The sequence below is a fragment of the Bombus pascuorum genome, chromosome 12 (genome assembly GCF_905332965.1).
Source record: "Bombus pascuorum chromosome 12, iyBomPasc1.1, whole genome shotgun sequence".
NCBI lineage: Eukaryota > Metazoa > Arthropoda > Insecta > Hymenoptera > Apidae > Bombus > Bombus pascuorum.
The window spans coordinates 7,640,871-7,659,265 of NC_083499.1; the positions used below are offsets into that span (position 1 = coordinate 7,640,871).

Consider the following 18,395-nt stretch of genomic DNA (forward strand, 5'->3'; position numbering starts at 1 on the left):
TCAGAGCAAGCAGAACAAACAAAAGTCACAAGTTGAATCGCCTCGTGTACCAAACTCGCAAAGCTTTCATAGCGTTCGAAGAATATTGCGATATGTGTTTTGTACACGTAACCGTATTATGCTATATAAAATGTTAAATAAATGTGAAAGGTTCAATGAATCGATTCGAGTCTTTTTGAAAGAAAACAGGAAAATCAGGGAAGAAAATACCATCTGATTGGTCGTTAGTCACGTTTGATTCATCGATAACAACTCCTTGGACGTAGAGGAATACACAACTGGAGCGAGTTTTGTCCATTAAGCTTACCATTTTATTGCCGCTACTGTTTACTACCCTATGAAAGTCTCGCTATGATAACAATCATTCGGATCGGTTCTTAGTTTCAAGTCGCGTGCCTACGAAGATATTAATTGTCCGATTCTGTAATTAGTCTTTCATGGAAAAGAAGAAATTTTAATGTAAAGCAGTAGTGACAGCTGCTAGATCGGTGCCGATTTATCGAAAAATATGCTTACCAAGAATCTCATTTGTACAGTTATATTCGGAATCTATGGTAAACGCACTCCTTTTTCCTTCTGCGCCTGATCGATTCGATTAATCTTAAGATTAAGTTTGAAATGACAGTCGAAAGAGGAGGAAAGGAACAAGTATCAAAGCGCAACTATTATTCTCTGATCGTTTTTCTCGACTAGGTCAATCTACGAGGATCTTTCCTTTTTGATCTCGGTAATATATGCCCATAAATATACCGTTACTTATACTTATCCTTTTTGTCCATTCTTTAAAACAGAATAACTTTTTCAAAATTGGACCGAATGGCGAGCTTTTTCGAGAAACTAAAACTATTATTTTACTAGGTGAAGAAAAATTTGGAGAAAATTGCAATTGGGATGGCGAAGAAAATAGTAAATTTCGATTTTTACAGCTTTCTTGTCTGAGCCTGTCATGAATATTTAAGAAATATGTTTCGCAGATTTATATACCTATATCAGTTACCTATATACATGCTGAAAATTTCATCGAAATCATTGTGAAACAGAATTGATGATACAGAAAAAAGTGATAAGCATCGGAAGATGTAAGAATCTTTAGATCTATAAGCCGAAGGTCGTGAGCAACCGACTATTTTTACCATTTTTAATCGTTTGCAACTCATAGCAACGTCGACCGATTTCGACGAAATTTTCAGCAGATATACAGTATACATATACGGTATATGTAACATGTATAGGTAACTGAGATAAATCTACAAAACGTATTTTGTAAATTTTTATTACTGGCTCGAATAATCAGTCAGTGGCGATTTTTACGAAATCTTTCTTACGCGTATCTAATAAACTAATGCAAATCGTTTGGTTCAATTTAAGAAAACAGTTCTTCTGCTTTAAAGGATAGACGAATATGAGTAGAGTAATTGTATATTGTCACATGCTAGACTCCATTTCGAAACTAAAATCTTTATGAAAGAAAGAACGACCACGCGATTCGACCCTCGGATCTCCAACGATGAAGCGGCTGTTGCGATCCACTCTGTTTTCATCAATTCCTTTCGCATCGCGAGGATCCTAAGATAAAAAACGGAAATACTTTCATATTGATTCGTCTTTTCGCGTTTGTTTCTTGTTCCTTTTTCTTTCTTTTTTCCTCCTTCATTTTTTCCATCCAACATACATATTTACAGGAATTCAAGAATCACCTTATTACCGTTTATTGCGGCGTCTATACATAATTCGTCCCTTTCGTAGGGCGCCGTCTACCATTGTCGGTCGGCATGCAAATCACCCAATATGTAGTCCATTTTAATAATATCTCTGAAATGGTGGTGCTTACTTTAAATAAATGATCGTTACGAACCTCGTGCGTTATAAAAGAGTGAATAAATTAACTACATGTATATCATCAATGGCGTGTACGGTTTGCATTCCTATACAGGATACGTCCGACAATTATGTATAATCTAGCGTGAGGTGATTCCTTGTCAAAAAATAAAAAGAAAGTATAGAACATAATTTTGTCATATGACGCTTCGTTTTGGAGAAAATGCAATTTGGAAATTTGTCAAAGTGAAGTATCTATGGAAAAATTATATTCCATATTTTCTTCGTATCTTTTTATCACGAATCACCCAGTGCTCCGCTTCTGTATAACGAGAGGACTCACCCTCTACTATGGCGAGGACGCGATGGATCGTCCAGAATATTGCAACATCGAGAATTCTTTATTTTCGCGAAACTGCAAACTAATGAGAGGTAAGAGTAGACGAGCTGTGGAAATAACGGAAATAGAATATACGAGAGAGAAAAAGAAGGAGAGGAAAGGAGAAATCTTATTCATTCGCTAAAGTAACCTTTTAATCACTTCCGATTACGTAAATCAATTTCAGTGGCGCGCGCGACTATGTCTGTTTCCTTTTGGAGATTGATTTATTGGTTATCAATTTGTTAGTTGGAAGCACGACGAGAATAATTCAGATGAAACGAAAGATCGAGTAATACAAATAGAGGTAAACCAAAGGCAAACAGTAAGTAAACAGAGAAAGAAGAAAGAAAAGAACGAGGAGATAAGAAATTGGAAAAAAATCAATCTTTTTCGTTTACTCGTGGCTTTTTCCTATTATTCCAAACATTATTCTTTTTCCCTTTCTTTCTCTCTCTTTCTCTCATTCCTTTTTTATTGGACGCGTTTGGTTCAAGAATTTGCACTTCTCGTGCGAATCGAAATGTCGTAGGAAACGATATCGTTAGACGTTAAAACGAAATAACCCTCCCGGTTTTATGGAATATTTGTCGAGACATAAACTAGAAATCAATCCGATACGGCCAGTGTGCTCGCTCGATTCATTTCAACGTTCGAAATCGTGCTTTCAGAGAAGTTGAAGTTAAATTGAAATATATCGCAAAAATTATTTCGTTCGAACATACGATGTAAAAATTTTGTAAATTAAAATTTCTTTCTAACCTAACCCCATTTCTCTCTGCCTCTCTCTTTATGAAAAGAAGAGAGATCTCTTCCATGGTTCTCTTCAATTCAGTACAGTTTCCTTGATAGAATTGCTTCGGCTGATTGTTTCCTGGTTTGCCCGATGTATCACATTCTTTATGTGGTTTCGAACGTTTCATCGGAATAGAGACGATTTGGCGCCAGGAGAAGTATACGTGTATGTACATCTGTTTAGCAAGATGACAGAAAGCCTGTAGGCTGTTGCAAATGCAGTAAGAATGGTAGGGGTATTACAGGCGTATCCCATACACTATTATTCACTCACGGTTTCACGTCTTCTTTAGGACAGGCGATTCGTGGATTCCTCGATTTTCTGTAAAATCAAATGGTTGCAAAATTAGGTACTCCATGAAGCAACTTCCAATTCCGAAATGATAACTTTCGTTCCCTAACCTCTCACTATTCGTCATTCTCTCTCTCTCTCTCTCTCTCTCCAGGGAACGAAAAGTCGATCTAACGATTTTCCAAGGATCAAATCCTATCGAGAGGAAACCAGTCGATGGCGAAGTTAGGAGAGTTACTCACAAGCAAACGGTCGTCGATTAGTTGGTCGTATATACTTGATTCTAAACTTCATCTCCAATCTACGTTATATCTATCGCATATTATAAGTTGGGTTAGCTTCTTTCTCGAGAGACCTGATATTTCTCGTGTGTTCATGCTGGTGTATTCGTGCTGTATTTCTGTCGTATTCCTGTCTCGTTATAATTAAAATTTATTGTTTTTGTACTCGACCAAGCGTACGTGATCGCGCACGCGGTCGAAAAGAAAGGCGGATAGGGAAGGGAAGGAAAAGAAAAGGGAAGAAAGGAAGTCGAGGTATATATGTATATGAGTTGTAGAGACAAACGACAGAGATCAGTGATTACAGGTGACATTGATTGTCGGACTTAAAATACGCGGTAAAATGGTCAAATCGTATTGATTTGAGAAGCAAACTAGTCGATCTCAAGGTAAGAGAAAAGGAAGATTCGTATGTATCGTGAACTACGTATTACGTGGTGTTTCACGTGTGCACATGCGACGACGCTCGCACCCAACGACCTGTACAGCTTTTAAAAATTACGATACTCTCGCCTCGAAGAGCGTTAACGTTCTAACAGAATTTCAACTTGGTCTATTCCGCTCCAAAGAAAATCGATTACACGTTATTCGTTATCCGTTATCTGCTCTGAAGAGGAAAATTAATGTTTCGTTAGAGGAAGATTCAGTGAGATTTAAAACAGTTAAAACACCTTCCCCGTTTAATAGAATTTTACGCTTAAGTAGTAAGGAAGTGATTCACTGATATATATATATATAGTATCTATACGTTGTATATACCGTACTATGGTGTCGGCTGATTCGTAAACGATTTTGGATCGATTTGCAAATCTGAAGACACTGTACGACGTAAACGAAAAGATGGTTTGAAAAAAGAATTGTATGACTTTTACCGTTTCTATTTCTGTCGGCCTATTTTCAAATGATCAGCTCTGGATAACGACGATGTTCTGTTTAGCCGACTGCGACTGTCCCGAAGTATTCTACTTTATCGATCGTAGGAAAACGCATGTAATTAAAATCACAGATGTTTCGACTTTTCGTTACTAGATACTGCTGGTTAAGAAGGAAATTGGCTAAAAGATCGTGGAGATAGTTTCGGATACGTGTATACTCTCTAGAACGTAATATGTATATACGTATTTTATATATGTACATACCTATGTATAGTTGAAAAAGTACACACGCTTGAGAGAAAGGATATAGGATTTTATTCATCCGGGTACCCGCAGCCACATCCATGGCCACTTTTACAATCACCGTGAATAAACGTATCGATATCGTATCGCAACGCATCATCGAAAAGTGCTATCGCACAACCGGTGTTTACGGTTTTGTCATAGAAAAACGCTCGTGTGAGACAAAAGAGGTGCGTCACGTATCAAATGCATCAGCATGTCGCGATCGTTGTGGTAGTCGTTGTCCTCGACGACAAACGTGGAGTAAATGTGCAAAGATGCGAACTTTACTATTTCCTCCATTCTTTTTTCTTCGTCTCGAATTGAATGAATAAATAATGCATTAGATTAATAAAACATATGTATTTGCGTCGAAAACAGGAGAATCCTCGACACGAGGCATAACAGTAGAACCGATGTACGGTTATTCGCGCAGGTGTAGCATCGCTGTTTCACACCTGTTCTTTCGATCTTTCGAACGAACCGATAAAGCAAACTTTCCCATCAGGTAAGGCTCGTATCGCACACTCGTTAGTCGCAGGGAAATTCGTCTCGTTGCTGCGAGTCATCCATGTACTTTTATCCTTTGGCCGATTAGTTTCAAGAAAGGAAAAGGTAAGGACGATAAAGATAAATACCACGCGGTAACGCAAGGCAGGTGCATGGTTCGAGAATCGAGGCGCGACTCTCCACTTCTCTTGAGCTTCGATATCGTTTGTCGTGTCGTGTATCCACAGTAGCGCCTCGTATTCCATCATTTTCTTTCTTTCTTTCTGCTTGTGTTTGTTTACCTACTCGACAACTTACCTACCTACGAACCTACGTACCTACCTACCTACCTACTTATCTATCTACCTACCTACCTATTTACTTACCTACCCGTTTGCCCGTGTGTCCGTCTACCTAGTCACCGACCGATTCAACGATCCTCTTCTTTGTGTTCGTACTTGCCTATCGAAGTTATTTTGCAACCTTGACGAGAAATGGAAAATACATTGGTAGAGAAAAGGCTATCGCGTTTCGATTAATGGTACGATCTCGTTCGAATATCCATGGAAAAGTTAAATGAAACTAGTTGATAGAGAGAGAGAGAGAGAGAGAGAGAGAGAGAGAGAGAGAGAGAGAGAGGGAGAGAGAGAGAGAAGGAAAGGAAGAACTCTTCCTTTGAAAATAATTCTGTTTTTAATTTCTTTTCATTTTTTGATAGCACTCGATAAATAGGGATGAAATATGACGGTTTTGAGTTTAGAAATCCATTTGGGAAACAGGAGTCATGCGTTTTTAATATTTTGCAACTCTTCATCCACTGTATAACTTACCTTAACGTGATAATTCAGGCGATATATAAACGATAAGTTTTATTATTTATCTAACACATATCGTGTTCAAAGCAGCTGAATATCTCTTTATTATCAATATATAAATCGATTTGTCAAATAACATTTTCGATAAGGATTACCGGCCGCCCTCCGGCTGCCAGAAAAATATTTGTACGTATAACCTAACTAATACCCCTCCTAGTTCTCCATTCCCACGAAACAATATCCAGTTACGTTCGTAGTATCAACAAAAAAGGGCGATCTGTCTAGCACGCATAAGACAGGAAGAAGGCCATACAGGATTTTGCAATCTTTTTCGAGTAATAATTTTTCAACAGGAAGATTCCTATATTTAATTAATTTGGTATCGTTGACCTCTGTTCGATAAGTACGTTTGGTAAATATAAGTTTCGGCCAAAAAAGATGGATTCCCAGAGGCAAAGTTCGCATGTAGAGTGTATTACGATGGTTGAAACAACCGGAAACGTAACCATGTAAAATCGTTGTCTCTCGACCCGTCTCATGTACCGTGAACCGTGCCTTAAAACGCGTTTCTCCGTGACCGGTGTAATTTGTCTGGAAATCACCTTCCGATGTTCTCTCGACAGCGAGGAGGAAGAAAAGAGAAGTAAAATAGGTTATGTGGAGTAGTGGCGTAAGCAACAACGCCTCTTTCCGTTGATCCTGAAATACGTATCCAGTTAAGGGAAACGCGTAAATTTACAAAGTCGAATCCTCGATAAGTGATTCGAGTTGGACGTGTTAAACTGGTGCACGGCTGAATAGTCCGTAGCACGCACAGTGCACGCGCACAGTTCAGACAGCTACAAACGGGGCAGGTGAAGTGCACAGCTGCTGGACAGCTGGACAGCTGGACCGATATTCGTTTCCAGGTAGAGTCGGTTCAGTCGCAAACAGTCGCGGAGCAAAACGATCGGTCGAAGTATTCGCGACCAAAGGGAAAACTCACACCCTTATCGCACGTTTGCCCTATAGAGTATAGAATGTACATAAGCGCAAAAAGGAACGGCACGGAACGTAGGAAAACTAGCTGGTTTGGTTGTTTCGTTCGACCGGATCTGCCGTTTCCTCCGAGTAAAGCGTCGTCGAATGTTTAAGACGGGATGCGAAGTGTTGACCTGCGCCTCGATGCACGCGTGTATGCTTACACATCTCGGCGTCTACTCGCCTAACCTTTACCGTGTATTTTGAAACCATTCGGATGCGCGTACGTATATACGCACACATATATACGCGTATGTATATGGGTCATTGGAACCCTTCGAAGACGGATCGTTTTTCCTAAGGTTCTCACGAAAGACGGGTGCGGCCGACGCGACGTATCGAAACGGTCGATAAGGAGCGCAGATTTCCAACGATCTTGCTATATACATACGTATAGAGATATACGCGTAGAAACGCTGTTTCGCACCCCTGCTAGCGATAATTCTCCATCGTCCCAAACAGCATTGCAAGCAGCAGAATTGCGCAACGTGTCGCGCGCTATGCTGACTCAGACGGGTGAAATGCAGAGCGCGGGTGTTCCGTACGATAGTCGTACATCGTACAGTTTCGCAAGGCATAACTCGCGGTCGAGTAGGCGGCCGCTACTTTCCTCTTTGAATCCCAGTTCGAAAGCGTTCGGTTGACTCGGCTTGGCTTCGATAGTCGCGTACGAATGGGAGATATCGGTATCGTTTATCGGCATCGATACCGGTAATCGATAAGTAGAGAAGAGCGAAGCAGAAAAACGGAAACGAAATAGCCGTCGTTGCGATTACGGCCTATGGGTTTCGTGTTGTCCCGTCTATTTGTCTTTTTCTAAATACATACATCGAGAGTACGTACATACATCGAGAAGAAACAATTAGTATTCTCGAGCTGCGACTAGCATCCGGTTAAGTGGCGACAGCCGCTCCCATCGATCGCGTGCGCGCACGACTCCAAGCTTGTTTCTTCGGCTCTCTGGCTCGATTCCATTTTCCGCTCCTCCGTTCTGGTCCTTGACGAGAGAGGATGATGGGTCAACGGTTTCACCGCCACTCACGATCCTAGCGATCGGATCGATGCGACGCGGCGTGGCGCGGCGCGACATGGCGGTCGCTGCGATCGCAAATATACGCGCCGTATCTTACTTAAGGTACGCGTCCATTCGAGAGCAAAACTATCGTGAGTTATACCGCCGAGTTACTTTGAGAATGACTACCCAATCTTGAAGTGACTCGGATAGTCGCTCTCAAAGTAGCGTCCACTTGCGAGAAATAAAACTCGAGAACAAGTCGCGATAGTTTTACTCTTAAGTGTGTACGTACTTACCTTTACTTTTGATCCGAGTATTTTTCATCGTACAGACCCCTACCGTATGTCGTACGTTCGATCGGTTTTATTCCTCCTCATTCAACGTAAACAACGCGTTTTTTCGATAACGCGCGACAAGATCGAAGATGAAAATTAATCGATCGTCGTGCAGACGATCGTAAACGCGATAAGACGCGTCGAAAGTCGGACGGGTCAGAACGATCGAGACGATATCGCGACATTTCGCGATACACAGGATACCGGAGAACGGCAGATATCGGCGACGGAGACGCGTTTAGAAGAAAATCGAATATCGAGCGATACGATAGCGGTCAACGATCGAGCGCGTATTAAACGATCGCGGATCTTGTATTTTGTAGCAAGATTGGGACTGATAACGCAAGGTAAGAGAATGGGAATGACGATTAACAAGAAACAGAAATAACTCTAACAGGATCGACGCGATGGATGTTTTGATGATCGAAGGAGTCAAAAAATAGTAGGAGGTTAATAAATGGATAAGGAAGAAGTAAAGATCTATGTCTGGTGCAGCTACGTCGTACGAGTACGTAAACAAGCGCGCGCGTTATATGCACGTACGTATAAACGCTTAGGAGTGTGTAGTATGGTTAGTGTAGTATATGCTTAAATGGTTGGAGGAGGAAGGATAGAGATGGGAAAGGAAGAAAGAAGAAAGAGAAAAGGGAGCAACGTACAGGGTTTCAGGGTTAAAGAGGGAGAAAAGAGCGGCTGCATCGCGACTGGCTGGAAGTGGAAAGGCAGCGTGTTTACGCGAGTTAGTGGAGGGAGGTGGTACGTCTCAGCTGAGCGTAGTATAGAGGTAGAACGCTGACGCGAGGGCGAGTTAGTTGCGAATGAGCGCTCGTCGGGCGAGCGTCGTTGCGACGTCGGTCGATAATGTCATCTCGTGATCGACGAGCAGCCATCGGATTTTGAGGATCATCGTATATGTGCGCATGAACGTGATCATACTACGCATACACAGAAAACGCGTGATCCAGAGCATACTACTTGCTACGCGTAGTGTTTTGATACGTGTTTTGTAGAGTGTGCAGTGCGTTGAATAGCAGTACATAACTGTTTTCTTGTTGTTGTCGCGCCGCATCGTGTAGCGCGTAGACGCGCATCGCATCGAAATCCTATCGTATTTCTCGAATACGGCGGACGCGCAGACACACGGGCTCCGACGATCGAGAAGAAAGGAAACGCGTGCCCGCGGCCCGTGCGTGCGAACGTTACGGAAAACCGCTGCTACGCTTACGTTTGCGATTCTGCTTGAAAGAGTGGTCGTTATCGTGCGTCGCAAATTCGCGGTTTGCCGCCAATCTCGCGCGATCATCTGTCTACTGCCTCTCTGCTAAAATCTAAAACTATCTCTCGCGTATTTACGCCGAAGCAAGCGTAGTGTCGCGCACAGTGCCGTTTCTGCCAGTGAACGCAGCACCGGTAAAAGAAGCACAGATACACACGGTAGTGATAAAAGAAAAAGGAGAGAAAAAAGAGGGGAAAAGCCGAAGGAAGAGGAGAGGAGAGGAGAAGAGAAAAGAAAGAGCTGGTCGAACGAGGTACAGAAGAAGGATACAGTCGTAAACACGGAGAAAGATTCAAGGTCGAGGAGACGCGAGACGCAAAATACTCTTGGCGCGGGAGGTTCGATTTTCTACGAATCGATATCGCAATTTTTCCAAGTGTAGTGTATCGTTCTGAGTATCGGAGACCGAAAGTGAAGTGATAAACGAAATTTTCTGTAAATATCGGCACAAAAATGGTGCCGCAACAGCAAGATAGTCCCTCTAGTTCCGGGATTCCTATGTTTGGTTCGTTGCTAGTGGATAAAAATTCAACGACACCGTATTCGGATGCCACACAGGTATTTAATCTTCGTTTGAAACTTCGATATCTCGAAGAACGCGTTTTTATTTGTCTCGTCGTCCCGTACGTGTTAATGTCTTCCGTGGATGGATATTATCAATAACAAAACGATAGTCGAAACACTGTTTCCTGGTGATATACCAACGAATATATATACATATACGATAATATTTGTAATGGCTGATTTTATACCAATAATCACGGTGGAAACAACGTGCCAGAGTGAGAGAAAGGGAAAAAGGAAAACGTAACGTGTATCTTGTTTCGTTAATTTCCAATTCGTGGAATTGAGATCCGACTTTACACGTTACGTGACGTCGATAGATGGGAGGAAAAACGTTCGTTATAGATTTAAGAAATAAGGAGTAAAAAGTCGTCGCGAATCGTGGATTACAGCTCGCGTCTTTTACAAATTGCAAAGAGGCGACGTGCTTTTTTTTTTTTTTTTTTTTTTAACTTTTCTTTAATTCTTTTCTTCTTTTCCTCGAAGAGGGGAGAGGCAGAATGTTTGCATGCGCGTGGCCAGTTCGATCGTTGCACGGTTATTCCCTCTAAACGTTTTTACACAAAAAAATAGGTATGCTTATTTATTTCTGTAGCGTTAAAATACTAACAAAACACCGTGGTCGAACGGAAGAACAGATTATATATTTTTCTCCCTCTCGTTTATTATTTCTGATGACTTCGGATTTCGTTTCAATTTTTCTTGGCGGCACTCGTTGAATTTTTCCAGTTTCTTTCATCATCCTTATTTATCTGCGCTCTTTCGCTCGATAACATCTTTTTCTTCCTTTCCGTTCGTCACGATCGCCTTTCGATAAATTCGCTAAGTTATTTCTATCGAAAATATTTTCGAAAATATTTTGCGCTCTTCGCTTCGCAGAATCTAAGAAAGCGTATATGTATATATTTTGGGACGTCGCTTAAAGTGTTTGCTAAAGGTGAGAGCGATAAAGGTTAAGCGAATCTGTATGCTTTTACAGAAACGATAGAAGCAAAGAAATATCTAGGTGGAATTCGCTTTTGAATAGGCAGGGTCTATTTTTTGATTTTGCGGCCGTGAATCGAGACACGATCGATCATTTGCGATTCGCGACGTAAAAGCGTCAATAAACGCGATGGACGCGCACATACATGCATCCATATTATAAATAGGCGAAGAGTTGGACTATTAGTCGAAAGCTCGGTTCAAACGGTCGTAAACGTGTGTACAAGTATCGACGCGTTAACGAACATCTCTCGGAATATAAATATATCCGATTACGGTAATAGTTTAACTTTAAGGAAAAGGAAAAAAACGAAGAGACATCGAGGAACGGTTGGGTTCCTATGATGTGTATCACGTGATCCTTATACCGCGAGTAGAGTCGTTGTACTCGCGCACATCACCTTCGTAACCTACATTCTGCCCTTTCGATTTCCACTCTAGTGCGTGTCGAGTAATCGACGCAATATCTAAAAGTATAATGGGCAAGAGATTGCTCGCGCACGCTACGTGTTATCTACTTCTCGACGCTTAGCTTACCATTTAATGAGGTATGTAAATTGGTATCGCTGCGCCAGTGTATAGAACGCACATGGACTTGCTACACGCTACACGGACGCGATCGTTGCTCTCTCTCTCTCTTTCTCTCTTTCTCTCTCTACGATGCGCATACGCGAACGCGACTACGTCTCTTCGTTTATACGTTTATATACGAATTTAAGAGCATACACGGTCCACTCGAAATACACGGCTTGGTGTACGCGAGACGTTCAACGCATGGCGCAAAGCGAATACATACCTAGGGAAATTTTCCCCGGATCTTTTGATCATTTTCTTTTCTTCTTCTTCTGTTTCAGACGAAGAAGAACAATCCTAATCACATTAAGAGACCGATGAACGCGTTTATGGTCTGGTCACAGATCGAGCGGAGAAAAATATGCGAGATTCAGCCCGACATGCACAACGCGGAGATTAGTAAACGGCTAGGAAGACGTTGGAAGACGTTGGACGAAGCGGAGAGAAGGCCTTTTATCGAGGAGGCGGAAAGACTTCGACAGTTACACATGGTGGAATATCCGGATTACAAGTACAGACCGAGGAAAAAAGCATCAAAGCCAACGGGAGGCGGTGGTGGTTCTATAAGTACAAAAGTAAAAGAAGGCAGTAAAAAGCCGCGAAAGTCGGCAGGGGGTGGTGTTTCCTCGTCGTCGATGGGAGGAACGATACTGGGCAAGAATCACACGCGTAACGATAACAACAATAATACGCAGACGACGAGCGGTAGCGCGAACGCAGGAATGGTTGGTACGATGGTGAAGAGGTTGCAAGCTCACTCCAGCAGTACCAAACCTGTATCGCGTTTGAAGGTCAGACTGGCGCTTGACAAAAGACCTTCTCTTGACTATACTCCCACCCCTCCGATCGTTACCGCCAAAATACCGAGCAGTCCATCGTGCGTTACGCCAGATTCTCCAGAATCGGCAAGTTTTTACGAAGACAATTTTCTCGAGTGCGGTTCGACCGCCTCCCGACTTGCCGCCATATCGTCCGCTCCGGCCTCGGTGGAAAACACTGAGCGCCGTACTACGATCAGACACGGTACTACAGTTGGGAAAATCAAACGGGAACCTAGTTTCGAGATGGATTATGAAACGACGTTCGAACCAAAAGATCGATTGCTATCGTCGGTCGGTCCTGCTGCCTCGAATTCAGCTAACGTTACCTTTTCCACATCCGTCGATGACATGAGTCTACTTTCGGAAAAAAGTTTTCGTACTCGAACACCTTGCCACGACAATCATCATCGCCATCAGCATCATCATCAACAGCAACAGCAGCACAAGCACGACCATCGTCATCACTCGCACCTCGAACGTCGATCCAACTCTTTGGTGAAAGAGGAATCGGACACGACGACAGCGTCTCCGACGCCGACAACCACGACCACCCTCGTCAAGAACAAATCGATCGAGGATATGGATATAGGAATGGAAATGGACATGGATATCGAAATCAAAATGGAAATGGAAACCAATCCGCCGTCGTCTGTCACTAGTATCGGTGGCGGTATTGCCAGCGGTAGCACGAGTAACATCGGCAAAACGACAGCGATGCTGAATGAGCGCAATCAACGTACGTCGTCAAAATGTTCTTCGACCATAGTTACCAGAACCGGTACCATTCCTACCGTCGCACCTTCTGCGATTCAAACTTCGGATCTAGTGTCGACGAACCCAATGGTCAGCGACGCGATGTCGAACGATGACTCGCTAGATGCTAACAGTAACAACATTGTCGTGAACTCAGGGGATGCGACTATTGCGGCGACGGTCGTCAAACTCGAGGAACCTGCCAATAATCCGAGCTTGGCGGATCTTTACTCGCTAACGGATCTATTGCAGATACAACCATCGGATTTCAAGATAGATCTTGACATGGAAACGATAACCACCGATTTGGATACTTTCGAAACGGCCAGTTCCAGTAGCGGATCACACTTTGAGTTTTCTTGTACACCGGATGTTACAGATATGTTGTCTACTATCGGTGTAGGCAGCGACTGGGTCACGTTTTGAGAGACCGAGAATGGGGAAACTATCGCTGAGCGGTGCAAAGTCCCGAAATCTCTTCGTCTCACGCACACTGTCCGCATACTCTGCACAGTCCTTCTTATATCGTTTCTACTTTCTCGTCTATACTACGAACGTTTCAGACGAGGTGGCTGGGCTGCGGCTAATTCGACGATTTCGAGAATGTGCCGCGGACACGACATGGATGCAGCACTCGTCTTCTTTGTATATCTCTTGTGTAGTATATTAGATTTAAGAATTATATTTTCATCTCAACGGCATTACTATAAACGAATGGTAGAACAGGGTCTTTTCCCATATCCCTGCGTATAAAACGAAAGCAGAAGAGAGGGAACAGAGAGCATGTGGAGAGTGTTCGCGAGTGTACAGTTAACGACAAATACAAAGTGAGACGCGTGCAATTTTTCCAACTAAATATTTAAATATTCGTCATTTTCTCGTCTTATTTTTCTTTCTCATCGCTTTATATTTTCGTTTCTTGTATTCGCGTTTGTTACCTGTGCCGTCTTCTTCGTATCTTCGGTTCCCTGTTTCATCAATGGTACCCACACACGGTATACATCATAGCGCTACCCGTTAGAACGAACGTGAATCCTCGATACGCGTAAAACGTTTGATCTCATATTTTCTATTTACCTCTAGAGATACGCAACGCGGCGGTATACGCTTTCGACGAGTAATTTGATTGTCGATATAAACGCAATCGTGTTAGATCTCTTGTATCTTCGTCAATTCTTTTCAACGGGCCAACGCATATCGAATCGCCAATGTACCAAGACTTGTTGATGACTACACTGCCGATTAAAATATCTTTTTCACACCGAGTCTGCATCGGTTTGCTCAGCAACGCGCATCAAATAATTACCAAACGAATAAATTTACACACGATATCTTGTGTCTTTGTCTTTATATCTTCGATTCTTCGATCGATTATATTACTAATAATAAGTTGTGATATCGATGCGTATTTTCTTGACACTGCCAATCATTGCCGCGATAACATTGTCTTCGCCATTGGGCAATATCCAGGTTCGCTACATCGTTTGAAATGTTGATGCAACGGATGACACGAATATCAAGGAGGGACGTTGATAGTACTGTGCGTGTTTTCGAAGTGGAAAACATTGAGATGGTCAGCGAAAGGGAAGTGGAGGGGGAGGGGGATTAAGAAAGAGCGAACGAGTTACTTTTTACACATTGAGCCCGACGACTAATAGGATAAACGCGCGTATAATACGAAGGACCAAAGTATAACGTATAACGACCTCTTTTGCCCATTTTCTACTCGTTTGTCCTATCCTATCCTGTTTCCTCGTCCGTCGTGCCTTGTCCGATCTGTAATTCAATAGGCTGTGAGAATATTTTTCGATATAAAGATATGTCCTGTAACCGATCAGTTTTCAAAAGTTGGGGGGAGGGGGGCGAGCCAAACGCAAATCACGAGAATCGCAGGAAGAGAGAAAAGGTTTGCTGAGTCGCAATGGCTGGATCGTGCCTCGTGTCATATATTGTGCGAAGGTAAGATTTGTTCGTAAAGCGTGCGTAAATACGCCTAAAATGGCTGACTGATCGAACTCAGCCTACGTGTATATCTCGGTTCGTTACGTTTACGTGCCGTTTCGCACGTTCCCGACATTCGATCAAATTGGTTTTCTTTTCTGTTCTTGCACACCGCAATGAAATAGCGCGAGCACGCGCATCTGTCAACAAATTTCCTCGAATATTCGCGTTGCTGAATGACCAGCGTTACGCGATCGGCGACATTGCGTTCTGTGACTTGACCGCGTACACCGAAAAAATCGTTGACAGTGAACCGTATCGCGACGATAGAAAGAAAAAGATCATCCCTGTTTGTTGAACGAACGGCGAAAAAGTCACAACCGTATACGAGTCGTCGACGAGCGTTTGTAATTTATTCCCGTAGATATATAGAAATAAACGAAAACACACCAAAGTGCAATATTACGCGTATGTGGCTCTGTAAATGTGCAAACGACAAAAACAAAAGAATAAATTGTTAACGAAATACGCGCGCAGCAAACAGCGGCACGAACGACGCGAAGATCATAACGATCGTGGTCGAGAGTAAATTAATTTTTTGCTGTCGTCGTTGTCGTCGTCGTCGTCGTTCTTGCTGTTATTGTTATTGTTGTTGGGAAGTGATGTTGTATCCTTGTATGTATACACACGTATATATACGTAATGCGAAAGAAACTTGAGAAAATGAAGCGAGAAAGCGTGGCCGATATTTTTACACGAGATTAAATGTTATACGAAGGTTTATAGCGATCGCATTTAATCGGAAATTCGTTTGAAATCGACGAGTAATGATGAGAGACATGGGGTCAATGATAACGATAACGATCACTTTATTATATTAATTCACGAGTATCAAGCATTAGTTACTATTATCTTTTTCATTCTCTTTTCCTTTTAACAGTTCGATAATTAATTTCATTGTTTCTATTTTTTTTTTTTTTTTTTCTATCGTTTTCGCAGTTTCTTTAGTATATCGAATATTTTTTACTATCTATTACGTATGTAGCTCGTAAGAAAATAATCACTGTCTCAACCGCTCGTGCATTTTCGTCGATTTCAGTAAACGAAGGACAAACGATATACCATGTATTTTGCACGGATACCGAGGAGAGAAACGTGGGGCGTTCAACGCGTCTAAGAACAAACTATCAACTGTATGTCGTAGATTTAAGTTTTCATCATACACGATAGTGAACTTAGTTGAGTTAATGACTAACTTTATATATGTATAACAACTGTACATTTGTATTTAGCGCTTTGTTTATAATACCTTTCACCTTGTTATTAAGTATCCGATTTATATAATTTTTTTATCGAACTTATTAAAAAAATATTTAAAAACAAAATAAGACGTGGTGTTTTCAATTTCGCCGAACGCGAAGACCTGTTTCCTGTGATCATCGTCGCGTCGTCGTTTCATCGTTCTCCTTCTCCATTTCCTCGTATGTTCTAGATGCGTTCTTTCGCACGATACACTGCGACGAATCGAGTCGACCACGATGCACATACATATGCATGCCGAATTGACACGCGTTCCGAGTCGCGTGTACAATCCAGTCGACGACGACTTCTCTCTACGTAGATCTACGTGCGTATAATCGAGTTTTCGTTTCGACGAAATCATGCTCGTCGCATTATGCCGTGCATACAAATCCGTAGATAATAACGCGCAGTAAAATTATTAATAGTTGTTTGTCGGTGGACGAAGAACGTCGTAATGTAGCAATCATTAACATTGCACGGTTGCATTAGCATCGAACGCCTTTCTATTTCGTTGATATCGTGCTAGTCGGCTTGATAGCGATTCGTCCGAGTCTTCGAAGAATCTCGCCGTTTCGTATTCCAGTCCGTCATTGCTTCTTTTTTTTCTGCTCGTTGCAAATCCCCTCCAACTTGGATCGAAAACTAGATTACTAGATAGATGGTCGTTCACAAGTATGCTGTGACATACATATTTATTTGTGTTTTATATTTCTCGAGGTAACGCGTGTGCTACGACGCTATTTAACGTACAGCGACACGGTATCGTATAGAACCAAAACGAAATGCGCGACGATCTGTCTCTCTCTTTCTCTCCCTCCTCTCTCTCTCTCTCTCTCTCTTTCTCTCTCTTCCTTCAACTCCCGCATATGGAAAGAAGAAAGAGGGAAAGAGAGAGGGAGCCAAACGAATCGACCGAACCGAGTTGCGAGTGGTAAAATAATCGCTCAAGGTCTGTGGTGGCGTTGCACCCACTCGTGCGAACAGGCTTGCCAACAGCCATATTCTACTGTTTACATCGCGCGAATCGTACTCATGGTGTGTTGCATCGGCGTCGGCAACCATTATCTATAAGTTTTTCACGCTTTTCTTCCTATCGTAAATGACTGGAAGAAGAGAGAAAAGACGAGGAGCCGCGTCTGATCTTGGGAACAAATAAAACGTCGCATGCGAAATCATCGTTACGTGTACGTAACTAGTTGCGTTTCACCTTCGACTCAACTTACATCCTGCTGTTGCTTTTCCTTCGTCACGTTGTAACGGGAATTCGAACCACGATAAAATGGAATCGTCTCGATCGGAGTACATATTATGTACTATGTACACAGGTAAGAAGTATCGGGCCGAGATAAGACAGGTGATTTACGACGTAATCGGTTCGATCAACGAACTGAAATCGTTGCTCCCGTTTCTTTTTCCTGGATTACGATCGCGATTGGACTTGGCGTAAACGTAGCGCGGGTCAGTTTGCGAGGATCGACCGATGAGACCGATGATACGTACACGTTTATCGACGACGACGAGGAGAAAGAGGATGAGGAGGAGAAGGAGGAGGAGGAGAAGGCGGACGGTTCTTTGAAAGAGAAGAATCGTTTACTTTTGTTGCAGAAATAAAATCGATAGATGGAAGATGGCAGAAAAGAAAGAAATGAAATAAAAAGAGGAAAGAAATAATATGGGGGAGAGGCGAAAGGAGAGAAGGATAGATCGAACGCGAACGAATCGCGCTGCGGGTAGAGGATGCTGCTGGCTGCTGGCTGCATACCGCGAGGTAGCGTATAGCTATCG

The 18,395-nt window shown here is 42.5% G+C and overlaps 2 protein-coding genes across 2 annotated transcripts in view; both read left to right on the forward strand.

Moving 5' to 3' along the window:
- LOC132912714 (adenosine 3'-phospho 5'-phosphosulfate transporter 1) overlaps positions 1-18,395 on the forward strand; it is a 139,923-nt gene that overhangs the window by 14,471 nt on the left and 107,057 nt on the right. The gene's annotated exons all lie outside the window — the stretch shown is intronic.
- On the forward strand, positions 9,148-16,696 carry LOC132912952 (uncharacterized). Its single transcript, XM_060970794.1, has 2 exons — positions 9,148-10,230; positions 12,075-16,696. The coding sequence occupies exons 1-2, from the start codon at positions 10,126-10,128 to the stop codon at positions 13,791-13,793; spliced, it is 1,824 nt and encodes a 607-aa protein (XP_060826777.1). The 5' UTR covers positions 9,148-10,125; the 3' UTR covers positions 13,794-16,696.